Source organism: Amphiura filiformis, chromosome 5 (assembly GCF_039555335.1).
Source record: "Amphiura filiformis chromosome 5, Afil_fr2py, whole genome shotgun sequence".
Taxonomy (NCBI): domain Eukaryota; kingdom Metazoa; phylum Echinodermata; class Ophiuroidea; order Amphilepidida; family Amphiuridae; genus Amphiura; species Amphiura filiformis.
The window spans coordinates 64,456,933-64,472,071 of NC_092632.1; the positions used below are offsets into that span (position 1 = coordinate 64,456,933).

At 36.6% G+C, this 15,139-nt stretch overlaps 1 protein-coding gene across 1 annotated transcript in view; it reads right to left on the reverse strand.

Moving 5' to 3' along the window:
• Positions 1–1,902: 1,902 nt before the first annotated feature.
• Positions 1,903–15,139, reverse strand: part of LOC140153547 (ras guanyl-releasing protein 3-like) — an 88,456-nt gene continuing 75,219 nt past the window's right edge. The window contains 8 exon segments of the mRNA XM_072176326.1: positions 1,903–2,531; positions 4,774–4,973; positions 4,976–5,125; positions 6,328–6,722; positions 8,017–8,132; positions 8,709–8,813; positions 9,821–9,901; positions 12,317–12,492. Of these exon segments, the coding sequence (XP_072032427.1) occupies positions 2,361–2,531; positions 4,774–4,973; positions 4,976–5,125; positions 6,328–6,722; positions 8,017–8,132; positions 8,709–8,813; positions 9,821–9,901; positions 12,317–12,492 (1,394 nt within the window). The 3' untranslated portion in view covers positions 1,903–2,360.

A 15,139-nucleotide genomic window follows, 5' to 3' on the forward strand; every position in this document is an offset into this window, starting at 1 on the left:
CTTCCTGCAATGGGCTATTCAAGTTGAAATCCATACCTATGGAAGACACACCCTTAATCTTCCACACACGGAGTGCAGTGGCGTAGCGTCATAGGGGCATGTGCCCCCCCATTAATCTGAAATTTAAAAAAATCCCATAGGAAAATTGCCGAAAAATGGCTTGTGCCCCCCAATCAGACCCGGTGCCCCCAATCATGGCCGGAGTCCCCCCCCACTGTGATGACCCATGCTACGCCACTGACGGAGTGTATAAATTTCAAATGGGGTTACCATTTGATATCTACACCCTTTGTGTGGAAGATCAAGGTCATGTATAAGAGGTGTATGGTTTTCAACTGGAATAGCCCAACTCACATTATCTGTCTGGTCCACTAAGAATAACACAAGGTAATAAATAGACATGATTGACACATTATATCCATATGTATCCTACATAGAAGCATCTACTAGGTCCATGACGAATGGTAATAGACAAATTGTCTCAAATTTGATGTCTGTCTGTATATCACAGTCCATATGGTCCAATAAAAATGACCAACATAATTGACATGAGTGACTCATTATGTGGGCAGTTCCACTATTTCTGTATTCCACATTGGAAGGGTGTCCATCTGGTCCACAAAAAAGATACAAACATAACTGACACATTTTGTCTCTGGTCATCAAGTCTCTGGACATTGTTCAAGGAACCATTATCCATCTGGTTCACGTGAAATAAGTTTACAGACATGACTGACATATCGTGTCCACAGTTTGTAGTTTTCCTGCATTTTACATTGAAATAGCATCCAACTGGTCTAATACACTGAAGAAACGTCCATCTGGTCTACTAAATATGACACTTAAGCACCAAAATAGGTGTTTTTTATTTCTCTGACACATTCTCCTGTGCTTATTTGGTCCACCAACAATGACACATGGTAATAAATATGACTAACAGATTGCGTCCATGGTTAAGTCTTTCTGCATTCTACATTGAAGTATAAGCGTCCACTTAGTCCACCAAAAATGACACAATTAAAACATTTTTAAACATAGGTGACACATATGTGTCCGCAGTATCAATTCTCTCTGCATTATTCATTGTAGATTATTCAATCTAGTCCACAAAAAAGTACAGTACACAAAGTAATAGACATCAGTGACACAATGAGTCAAAAGTTTTTGCAGTTCTACATGGAAGTAGTGTCAATTCGGTCCACTAAAAATGACACAAGAAATAGACATATGAGTGACACACTGCAACCATAGTTTAAAGTCTTTCTGTAATCAACATAGAAGTAGCGTCATTCTGGTCTAGTAAATATGACACAATTAAGCTAACACGTAACGACACACTTTGTCCACAGTTAACGCGTCTATCTGTATTCTACATAGAAGTAGCGTCATTCTGGTCCAGCAAAAATGACACAATTAAGATATCAGACTAAAGTTACACATTTTGTTCACAGTATAAAGTCTTTATGTATTCTACATTAAAGCAGTATCTACCTGGTCCACCAAATATGACACAAGGTAATAGACACAAGTGACACATTGTGTCCAGTCCACAGCTTAAAGTCTTTCTGTTCTATGTGTTCTACCAAAAATAACACCGTAGGTAATCGACGTAAGTGACACATTGTGTCCACAGTATGATGTCTTTCTGTAGTTTGTTACCAATTTATTGTCCATCATCAAAAATGACACCGTAGGTAATCGACACATTGTGTCCATAGTTTGATGTCTTTCTGTAGTTTGTCACCAATGTAGTGTCAACTGACCCACCAAAAATGACACAAGGTAATAGAAACAAGTGACACATTGTGTCCACAGTTTGAAGTCTTTCTGAAGTTCGTCACCAATGTGGTATCCATCCGGTCCACTAGAATTGACACAAGGTAATACTATAGATATGAATGACACTTTGTCCACAGTATGAAGTCTTTCTGAAGTTCATCACCGATGTGGTATCCATCTGGCCCACTAGAATTAACACAAGGTAATAGACATGCGTCCATGGTGATACATGTGTCCACAGTTTGAAGTCTTTCTGTAGTTCGTCACCAACGTAGTGTCCATCTAGTCCACCAAAAATGACACAAGGTAATATAAATAAGTGACCCATTGTGTCCACAGTATGATGTCTTTCTGTAGTTCGTCACCAACGTAGTGTCCTTCCATATGACACAAGGTAATAGACATTTTGTGTCCACAGTTTGAAGTCTTTCTCTAGTTCGTCACCAACGTAGTGTCCATCCACATGACACAAGGTAATAGACATTTTGTGTCCACAGTTTGAAGTCTTTCTCCAGTTTGTCACCGATGTGGTGTCCACTTGAAATGACATGTAATGTTGAGTCGGATATGCCACAGTACAGTTACACTTGAGTGTCCTTCTGCATTGGTATAGTGTCCATTTGGTCAAGTATAAAAGACACTGTATGTCTCCTGATAAGTTCTAAATGACTTTCCAGCATTTTGTTTTTCTCTTTCATACTTGTTACTTCTGATTTCAACTTCTGATTTTCGGATGCTAACATATCTCGATCCTGAACAGAAATAAGATAAAGAAACAAAAATACAATAAACGAGTTAGACAATTGGCCAACACCATGAAACGTTTTTATATGTTTTCTGCAATAATGATCAATAATTTGATTGGAATAGGATGACAAACATTTACAATTTGCAGTGGATTTTGATTGATACCGTCTGTCCGTATAACTTCAACCCTATCCCCCGATGTCAAAAAGAAATATACGTCACTGTCTACTTGTTTATTTGAGTGGCAATATTTTGCATCATCAGGCCAGCAGCTGATCACCTAGCCACTCTTAACTGAAGTCTAGTTGATCAAATTAAAGCCAAAAATTTACTTCATTAAGACTGCTTGTCTTATTTAAGGACCTAGTACTGTATGTTTCAAGTGCCTTGTCCTTTGCTGGATTTTAATTAGGCCTAATACTTGTTAGGCCATCTTCATTAAATCCTGTGTCTCAAAGCTTGTGAGAAATTGAAAACCTAATGCGGAATGCGGTGTTTTTTACTGTATTTTTTTTTATTTTAATTTTTTTTATGTGTCAGTACAGGATTTCGGACAAGCATTTTTTGTGCAAAAAATATCCAATGTTGCAAATATTGGAATAGCAGACAAAAAAGTCACTGCTACAAACTATTATTCTTCTCTTTTATTATTTTCGTGTCCAAAGTTTGTGAAAAAATCAAAAACTTGAAATCAAATCCGAATTTTGAGTTTTATTTTCGCCTTTTTGTTTTAAAAAAATAAAAAGAGTTAAAAAAATGAATTTCTTGATTTTCATAGAGGACTATGCGCACGATTTTATTAACACGCACGGCAGCTTTGAGACACAGGATTTAATTAAGATGGCCTTGCATGTGACTAAACATGAGGCTGTTGCACTCTTGGAACCAACTGGAGACATCTCTTTGTGATTAGAATACTGTAAAGCATGAAATGTTCGTGTGCATTAAAAATTTCATGAATTTCGTATGTGCAGTTGATCCGCAAAATTTTTTTGAGTGCAAATAGTTTTTCTTCCTACTATTAGGCCTTAAAGGCAATGTAAAAATTTTCAAAATGTCATGTGGCAGGAACATGGGTTCTTTCAAAAACGTGAAATTTAATAGCGTGAAAATATTATGCTTTACAGTATTTCAAATAAACTCATGTACATTTTAATGAATGTAAGAGGTTGTTGATTTCAAATATATTTACAAAGAGTTCAGCAATTTAAGTTGTACAATCCAATATTTGAGATATGATGATTTTGACCTTTTGATAACAATTAAAGATCCATGTCAGTGCAAAAATTATGTATGTCAATAACAACCATATAATTTGGACCAAAATAATTAGGAAATTCACAGATTTTCACCGGTGGGGTCACTCAAGTTGAGTTACTGACCGCATGGTCGTTACCAATATCGCGGAAAAAGGGTCAATTTGAGGGGATGTCCATGGACAAAATTGTCTGTGAAAATTGGTAAATCAGGGGGAAAAACCTGTCCTCAAAATGGTTAAAAAGGGTCGCAAATTTGGTTGACTTTTACCACATGCACATAGAAAAGGTTAAAAGGTACTCACTCATTGATAGTCACAAAGGCATGTACTTTAATGATTCTGTGACACCCTATTATGTTGTCCCATTTAAAGATGTTATGGAAAAAAATTAGTGAATGTGTGTTGAAGCATTATCCTTGAAATGTAAAATAGGGGCAAGTTTGCAAATGTGTCCTTGGAATTGTATAAATAGGGGTATTTCAAGGCACCATTTTGTTCCTGTTTTGGGGTAAAAAAGGGTGTAAATTTTCATGAAATGTCCTTGTACGTAATTAAATGCGAAAGGGGGTATTTCAAACTTTTGGTAACGGTCATAGCCCAGTAGTAAGGTGGCAGCACCAGAATGTGTATTTTGTGGGGGTGGAAAGATGCCAAAAAAATTAATGTGAAATTTTACTAAATTTTTCACAATTTCAATGATTTTTTTTTTCAACTTGAGGTCAGGGCAGGGCCGTAGCAAGCGGGATGGCCGGGGATGCCATGGCTGCCCCACTTTTTGAGAAATTTGTTATGTTTTTCTTTGTATCTTTATTTCAATATGGGCATAGATTTGTAATTTGGCCGCCCCATATTTGTGATGGCCGCTGCACATTTTTCGACCTTGCTACGGCCCTGGGTCAGGGCAGGGGCAAAAGCCCAAGTTTGTGACTGCGACTGTTTTTAGGAGGAGAAGAAGAAGAAGTATATAAACTTACGTCTCTTAACCTTACCCTTTGAGCTAACATCAACCTGTTTTTAAGTTTCTCCGCCTGGCCTCCTACAGCCTGTCCACATCCAGCTGCTGCCAGCTCTGAATTACTTCGAAACACACTGGAATCACTCTCACAACAGCTGCTGCGATCACCAAAACTACTTGAGCTTTCGTTGCTAAGTTCACTAAGCCGGCGCCCACTGGCGCAGATGATACCCCATTGTCATCACTGATGCTCTCTTTGTCGGACCCAGGTGGTGAGCTAGTGCTGGACGTTGTTTGTGTGGACTGTTGTTTTCTGCGTGCTTTCTGACGCATAGATATCCTTCGTTTGTCCTCCCATGTTACATTTAATGATGAGAAGCCTGAGGCTGTTATATATACAAAAAACAATGAACGATGAGGCTAATTAGTGGGTTAGGTTGGGGGTATTCATTAGTACTGTCACAGACAATTATTATTTCTTGTGAATCTAACTGGGGATTGATGATATTAGAAAAGTAACGACACTGAAACACAAAATATAAAAAATAAAAAGTACAGTAAGTCAGTCAGAATATCTTACCAGAAGGTGTCAAAATACACAGAAATAAATTCTGCTTCCAACGCATTTTACAGATTTGTAATACAATCGCCCATTTTTGAATAATGTCCATTTAAGGGATCTGGAATGAGCGTTTTGAGCGTTTCGACAGTATTTTTGTGGGACATGAGAGCACATCAGACATATCGAATTGCATTCTGAATACGAAGAATGTCTTTCTGATATCAAATAATTTTCATTTTTGAAATTCACGATATAATACAAATTTTATGACAAATTATTCAAATATGATATTTTTCACATTTTTGATATATAACAGTCCTCGAAGTAAATTTTATAAATCTAATGATATATTCTTAAAGTGTATGTAGCTGGGAAGAAAAGCCGACGATCAATTGAAAATTTTGACCTTTCATATTGAAGATATGGATTTTTTTCCCAAAACGACCTAATTTTTTTTTGGTGTTTTGGGAAAAAAAATCCATATCTTCAATAAAAAGTCAAAATTTTCAATTGATCGTCGGGTTTTTCAGCCCACTTACATACACTTTAAGTATAAATCATCAGATTTATAAAGTTTACTTCGAAATACTGTTAAATATAAAAAAAAATCAATTTTTAATGATTTGCCATAAAATGTGTATTATATTGCGAATTTCAAAAAATCAAAATTATTTGTTATCAGAAGGACATTCTTTGTATTCAGAATGCAATTCGATATGTTATGTGCTCTAATGTCCCACAATAAATACTGTCCAAACGTTCATACCCCACCCCTTAAGGGGTTAGTTACTTTTTTTGAGATGTTTACATTGAAAGTGCTGAAACTTGAATGTTCAATTTTGAGTGCTTTGCTGCGAGTGATATTTAGTGTCTATGGCAAGTGGAAAATCGCTCACTAGAAATAGAGTTTGGTTGAGCGGTGGAGAGGGAGAGCGATTGCTCGCCTCAAACGGCAAGACCTGCGGATTAAGACTTCTCCAGCTGTACTTTGTTTATTTATGTTGTGAAATTGACCGCTGAGCTTACCTGAACTAGAAGATGCAGTACCATTTGTTTGTTCCGTAGGTGTCTCATTGAATCCCTGATGACTATGTGTCTGACCATTCATACTCATACTGCCTTGACTACTAACAGAACCTCTCACACTATCCATTGTATTTCTTCTTTGTACCACACTACGTGTCTTCTTCCGACACTCCACTACCACTCTATCCTTACAATGTTTGTGCGCATTGATGCCGCATTGTTTACATTTGACTCCCTGTTTGATCAGTCCCCATAATAGTCCTGTACAATGCACACAAAATGTGGGGCTGAAATAGGTGTGGACGCTGAAACTGTGCTTGAAGCCGGTGCTAAGAGCTTGACTGTGTGCTCTTACAAAGTATGTCTTCATTTCCGCTTTGCTGATCAATCCATCACTGAAAATTTAACAAACAAATTATAAAAAGTGGGTAATGGTGAATCCACGGACGAGGACACAAACACATCAAGGATCAATAAATGATACAAGAGGATACCTTGAATAAGAACAACAGGAAAGAAAAAAAGCAAGGTACACCAACTTGATGTGGGGAAACAAGTAAAATGCAGACTAGACAGTATGCAGGGGGACAAAAACAGCAAATGTAGGCAGAAGAAGTAGGCAAAGTTCGATAGCCAAAAATTACCAGTTCCAAGGCCCACAGAAGTAAGTGCTGAACCTGCAAAAACAACAAGGATCAATGGTAATACAAAACTGCACTAGAACAAGTGATGAAAATCATTGTGCATATAAACAGACACGCTAAACCAAACATCCAGAGTAGGCACAAAACAGGCAAAGTTCAATGGCCAAAAATTGCCAATTCCAGAGCCCACAAAAGTGTCAGGAAAACAGTACACTGGAAGTGATGAAAATCACTGTGTACATAGCAGTCAAACACTAAACAGACAAAAAAAATGACGTTTCGAGCAGATAAACTGCTCTTCTTCAGGGACAGACAACAAAATATAAAGCAAACAACAAGAACTACATGCTGTAGTTTAAAAACAAATTCAAGTCAAAAATTGAAGGCAAGTTCAAATTGAAATAAGTAGCAAACAAAGACAGCAAACTCAAGAGCAAAATAAGTAGTGTCTTCACTCATTGAGAGCAAATTCACTACAAATTATACATCTTATGTGAATATATATTCAACATCAGCAAGATCCTCCAAAAGCAGTTCAAATGATTGACATCCCAGCGAACACAAAATGTTTTTGTAACATATTCCATTTGAAATCCATACACCCTATGGAAGACATGACCTTAATCTTCCACACAGGGGTGTAGATTTCAAATGGAGTCCTAATTCAGGTAGCCCCATTTTGAATTTACACTCCCTGTGTGGAATTGAAGATTAAGGTCATGTCTTCCATAGGGGGCATACAATGTAAGAGATAGAAGACTATAAAGACTGTATAATAGAAAATAAATAGAGAGGAGAGGAATGAGAGGAGAGGAGAACACAGGACAGGAGAGAAGAATGAGAAGAGTATAATAGAGAGCAGAGATGATAAAAAGGGATAAAATGGACATAAAAGTATTAAAAAGGAAAGAATATACAAGAGAGAAGAAAAACAAGCAAATAAAATATGGCATAATCATTAGTTAATCATTACATGACAATGAGCTGATGATACCTGGAAATTTTGAATGAATAGTAAAAAAAAATTGAAGTATGTGAAACTAACCTGTCAGCATCTAAGACACAGAAAGAATCCATGAATGGGAAGTTGCTAGCTATACCCTGGAATTCATTATATGTAATGTAACCATCCTTGTCTGTATCATAGTTCTTGAATACAGCCTGTAAACGAAAGAATATATGACAACAAGTTGAGAATAAAGATATAATTTAAATATATACCCATAGCTCACACCTTTTGTGAGAGGGGGTGCGTCGGCATTGAATAACACAATTCAAATACTCATAGCTGACACATGTCCTGTGCTAGTACCTGTGTCAGCATTGAATGACACATTTCAAATACTCATAGCTGACACATAATTATTATACAAATATGAAGGATCTGGTGGAATCTATTGATCCCCAATGTGAACTAGAGACTGTGTGATTGTATGATAATACTTGTGCCCGTATTGGGGTACTCCTTCATGTAATTATACACAAAATTAGGGTTAGGGTTAGTTTAGGGTTAGGATTAGGGTTAGGATTAGGATTAGGGTTAGGGTTAGGATTAGGGTTAGGGTTAGGATTAGCTTACATGTACACGAAATAATTACATGAAGGATCGACCCAGTATTGAATAACACAGTTGATATACTCATCTATCACATACAGCTGACACATAGTATCCGGATTGAACTTTGATGCTTAATTTGTGTTAGTATCTATATCTTTATTGAATGACACAATACTTACCTCTACCATAGCTGACACATGTTTTGTAATAGTATCTGTGTCGGGATTGACTGACACACCTTGTGCCCATTCAGCAAATACAGCTGGCTTGGTGGGTGTTGGGGGCTGGAAGGAAAACAACAAAACAAATGTGATATTAGTTTCAAAATGTTAAACTAACAGAGTTTGTAACTCACTCAATGGTTGAAAATTGCATTGGGGACAATTTGTTTCAGTAGTAAGATAATATTCATATTCTTGGGGGAAACTAACCTAGTACCTACTGACAATATTTACACTAAGCAGCTACAATCCAGGAAAAAAATAGTTGGCACACTTGCACTGAACAATGGAAATGTGTGCCCTATCAAAATTGGAGAGGCGAGTGAAACATGCATGTGAAGTACAGACAGACTCCCCCTATCTCACCCTTCCCCACTCCCCATCTTTCAATGTTGGAGGGTCTCACGGACCTGTTGATAACATGGCTTGGTCCAACATTGAATTGGGGGAGCGGGGGAAGAGATATACCAAAAGACAGGCAAAGTGTGCCAACCTTTTTTTCCTGGATTGTAGCTAGCTCTTTTAGGTATGATGATGACAGCTGATGACCAAGTGAGGTCTTGACACAATGTTGGGATAAATTCAAACAGACTGCATTCTATGGTAAATGAACCCTATTGGACTGACACACATTGGAACCAAAAATGTACCTGCAGCATTGATATCAGCCTTCAACCATGTAGCACCTGTTGTATATTGTTGCCACAATGTATTACAAACATTAACAGAAAGCAAACAAGCATGCAGTTAAAATCAAAATTTGCTGGGCATATGGTGAAATAATGCAGAGGTAGTCTATATTCGTCATCATAGCGAATACGTCATACCTTAGTGTAAATACCAGCTTATGTTTGGTTTGCACACCTGTTATCAACCCAGTGACATTGTGTTGTGATAATTTTGATTGTGGTTCTGAACACAGAGAGCATGAATGAGTTGACCTGGCAATGGTTGATTTAGCTGTCACACTACGACGGTAAATACTCTAGTCTAAACCGTTTGGATGAATGATACCTGTATACTATCCATTAGGTTTCATGGACCAGAAATAAATGCTAGAATGTACTTACTGTACTGCTTGAATTTCTTGGTTCTCTGGCTAATGAAAGCTCGTAAATTTCATCTTCCGTGTATTGCAGGTCCAGAGATGCCTAGAGTATCAAAGACAATGGTAATAAAAGAGTTTTTGTTATAGTTAATGCTCTGCATGCTAGCCATAGGCTTCAACATAAAAAGTCCAAGTTTTCAGGTATTTTATCAAAATATCAAAAGTTATTTTAAGAACCACTGAACCAATAGTAGGCTTGTTTGTACTCATTTTAATGCATTTTTCATGCTGCTTCCAAATATGGTCATTAAAATTTTGAAACTTGTCGTCTGCAGTCGACACCCGCGTGAAGAGAATTAAACTCTGGCTGCCAAAGAGTTTTTGTTATAGTTAAACTCTGGCTGCCTTAAATGCCCATTCAGAGATTTGCTCATCCTGAGTATCGTAAAAAATCTTTTTGTACTTTCTCTGGGATCACTGAATGGGCTTTTTTCTAATTACACCTTATGTACATTTGATTTGTTATGCTATGCAGAGATGCCTACTGGATGTGATCTTTGCCATATTATGGTCTAGTGAGATCACTTTAAATCCTTGAAGGGGTCCAGAGGTGGTCCCCCGGACATGATCCCAACTCCTGAGGCATGGGGTCCACAAGGTGGTCCCCCGGACACGAACCCAACTCCTGAGGCATGGGGTCCAAAGGTGATTAACTCATGGCATATCTAAAAAAGACTTGCAATATATGGAACATTTTCAAATTTATGCTGATGAATTCTGCTTTGTTTTATAGTACCTGCAAATCTTGGTTATTGAAAATAAACCCATGTTAATAAAATCTTTACTGCAATATGCATATCTACCATGTAGTGAATTTCACCAACTAAACATTAATGATGAATGGGAAAAATGAAATACAAAAAAAAACTAAAAAAAACCCCATTAATGATGAATTGTCTAGACTCATTAAAATTATTAATTAGTCTGGGAAAATTTCTGCATCTGTAACACTAGGATCCACAACATGCTCATCTATCAGGACACAGTTCTTTAACTCCTATTCATATGTACATTCATTGAATGACCTTTTGAAAATTTGGGTACAAAAACTCATACTCTGCAACTTGAGGTCAAATTTTGCACTATGGTTGTTTTATTGAGGTTATTGAACTATGCCATTGTGGATGAGGCCATTGTGATCCATAGTGTAACATGACTTGATCTGGTACAATTAATTGAGTTATAATTAAAGCAGCACTTTAATTATTGTACTGGTTAGCATATGGGTTCCGAGTTGCACTATGTGTTGACGATAACTCAACAGATTGTAGCAGACTATAATAAATCACTACGCTTTTTTTTATCTTCCACTGAGAAAGGGCGAGTTTCAAATGGAGCTCTCAATGTTTTCATTTCATTTGAAATTCATATACTCCCCTTGTGGAAGATAGTTCCAAAATCTTCAACAGGGTAGTGTGGATTTTAAATGGAATAGCCCAATTTTGCCATCTGGTTCTAGTGAATTCCACTACAACATGACAATGCAAATTTCAAACCTACATCAAAATGAAATAAAGAGTAAAAAAATTGTTTCAAGATTAATTATATACAATCCTGTGACAAAATACATTTAATTTAAATTATTTAATTTAAAAGGGCATTTCGTGATCCACAGCCTCATCTCCCCACTTTTCTCAAAAAAGGTTGAGATTTTTATACCACTGGAAACCTCTGGCTACATAATGTTTATGTACCAAATATTTTTTGCAGATTAATTCATTTAGCAAAAATATCGTCAAATTTGAATTTCGTTCTGGTATACCAGATAATTGATCATATAAAAATATTAATTTTATTGTTTTAATAACCTCAAGGCCAATTATTCAAACCTCACAACAGATTTGTGGCAAATTACATTATGCATTATTTTTCGATGTTAAATTTCTTTGTATTTTTTTAATTTTTTTTTATTATGGAAATAAAGATTCATAAAGATTCATTGTGAAAAAGGAAAAAAAAGAGAGCTTTTCCAGATCTCAAATATTTGACAGCATATTTGAATCAAGTGCTTAAGACTGAGAAACAAAAAGGTATTGGGCTATTCCATTTAAAATCCACACTACCCCTGTGGAAGATTTTGAAAATATCTTCACAGAGGGAGTATGAATTTCAAATGGAATTAACACACCATTAGCAGCTCCATTTGAAACTCACCTTCCCTCATTGCAAGATTCATATTGAATCTTTCTCAGAGGGTGTATAAAATTCAAATGGAGCTGCCTAATGTGTTCATTCCATTTGATATTCATACTCCATCTGTGAAAGATATTTCAAAATATTTCCACAGGGGGAATGTGGGTTTTAAATGGAATGGCACATTGGTAAGTCTCTTTCATGCATCTATCGCTTCATGGCTTTGGGTCTGATTGCAACAAAGCTTCAAAAACAAACTTTTGGTACATTGTATCTACCCTGAGCTGAAGTCCACTGGCTTCAATTGCTGGCTTCATATACCTACCCTGAGCATATTGACCAAGTCCATATTGGCTTCAATTGCTGGCTTCATATTCTGCAGCTGCATTAACTCTTGGAATGTCACAGATAATTGAGCCATCTTCCTCAAGTTGATAGCACCTTCGTCTACTGTGTCTGATAACGCTGTATTCAACAGGATCAAATCCTTCAGATGCACACCTGCAAGGAGCAAAAGTTGACAACAAATATGTACAAATTAATTGAAAAACAGTGTGATGAACCTACAGTACTTGTATCTTTAGCTTTAACCTGCATACACACATGCCCTGTTGCTAACAAGCACACCCCACCCACTCACCCACACAACACACACCCACACCACTCACCCCCACATACAAGTGCACCCCTACACACACAGCCATTCATCATGGTATAAATCCAGGATGACAAAAGTATTAACAAAAGAAACACTTTTACAAATTTAATCCTGAGTTCAAACATTAAATATTTTTCTGAAGAGCTGTAATTATAATTTAGAATCTGTCTGTTTGGGAAACTCCCTATCTACAATGATGGGCAGACAGCTGACATTACAGGGCCTAGATTTTGTGCACGATTCAATGAAAGAAATTGAATCTCGCAAAAAATATTACGAGAATCATTAAGAGAATCAATTCAGTTAGTCTCACTACTGGGCTATTCCATTTAAAATCCACACTACCCCTGTGGAAGATTTTAGAAATATCTGAGAGAGTATGAATTTCGAATGGAATGAACACAATTAGCAGCTCCACTTGAAACTCACTCTTCCTCAGAGGATGTATGAAATTCAAAAGGAGCTGCCTAATGTGCTCATTCCATTTAAAATTCATACTCCCCCTATAGCAGATATTTCCAAAATCTTCCACAGGGGTGGTGTGGATTTTTAATGAAATAGCCCAATACGAGGAGGCCTATGTCCTATAATTACACACAGTACATTTGAACTGGGAAGTCTAACAATAAAACTATTATTTCCAAACTTATTTTCACCCCAGAGAAAATGTGGGTCACAATGATAAATCGATAAAATGGTATTAGCATTTAATTCATAGTAGCGTTGAAACTTAATTAAGCTGTGAGACATGCAGGTACATATTTGCATATATGCATATATAGATGAGTCAATTTAAGTACCAATGTTTTTGCTTGCTAGTGACTCTAAACACCTTTCTGAAAACACATCCAAAATGGGCAAAAAAGGACAAGGGAAAAATGTTAATTTGCATATGGCCGCTAATGCAGGCAATTTGATAGTCTCGGTCCCAGCCGATTTGTGCTCCTTCGTCACTAAACAAACCGTCTGGCGACAACCTCATAGTACGTCTTTTCTGATTGGCTGAACATCAACGCCATAAATACTGGCGTTAAATTTTGCTGTCAAGCAATGCTGGGCTTCTCGCATGCAGTGGTTGATGGACAGCTATCTTGGTTACATAAATCCACACAATGTATTGAGTGCAGCGCTGCAAATCAGCGTACATGAAAGCGATATCGGATGATCGGCGCCTCAGTGGCTGCTATTAGCTAGCGTACATTTTTCATTTGCGGTATCTACAAAGACTACAAATAGTGTCACTTACACAAGTCACGTCCTATAGCCAATTGAAAACAGTTTTATTTGGAAATCCATTAACCAATCAGTGATTGTCATTTCAGGGTTGTCGCCAGACGGTTTGTTTAGTGACGGAGGAACACAAACCGGCTGGGACCGAGACAAGCAATTTGAGACCACTTTGAGCGCAATCAGAGCATTTTTTATTTTTTTTTACCTTTGTACATAATTTTACCTTTATGCTACTTTTTCTGAATCCTAATAATGAGAGGAATACAATTAGATGATTTTCATTCATATTCCCCCAATTTCAAAATTTGAGGCCTGCATTGGTGGCCATTTTGGAAATATGCAAATTAACATTTTTCCCCTGTGCCCTTTTTGGATGTTGTTCAGGAGGGTGTTTAGAGTCACTAGCAAGCAAAAACATTGGTGTTCCATTTTTGTCTAGCTCATATGTAAATTAACTCATCTAATAAATTCTATTTACTTTGAACGAGGAATATGTTTTGTTAGCACTGTAGATTCGTCTTTTCATTATGAGTAAAACTCCATCTTCTTCACAGGAAAATTGCTGAATCAACAAACGTTATTGAGATTTTTTGATTGCTTTCTTAGCAGACTAAACAACTTCATTTTTATATTGTATATTATTAAAAAAACATAGCAAAACATTTCAGAAGGTCAATTCCATTCTCTAAAGCTTTAATAACTACACCTAAGCATGATAAAAATATTTTTATAAAATAAATCAAAAATCTAATCAGAGTAAGTCAGTAATTTGGTATTTCTAAAACTTTTACCACGGACCAACAAAATCAGTAAATATTTCTGAAGTTGATAAATTGGGAAAATACCCTTAACTAATTTTCATTTCAGAAATACTGACAATAATATAAAGAAAACTGAACAGATACATCTATCTTGGAGATTCTGTTCCTTAACCGAGGCGCCCTATTTAGCATTAGCTTTTGATATTTAGTTATTTTCCACCCGGGTGAGAAATCAGTAAAATAATGAAATATCCAAAGCTAACATTAAATAGGGTGCCTCCGCCTAATGCACAGAATTCCTTATGTCTTGGCATAAAGACTAAAGATTGCTATCGGTTGACATGAAAATGCATAGCATCGCCTAGCTTATTTAGCATAGGGGGTAGTTACTACATTAGTAAATATTCCAATTTACTTTTAACCCTCAATACACCAGTCTTCCAAAAAAAAAAATCCTTTAAAAATGGAATGGGGCGCCCAATGGGAGCTTTGATGTGAT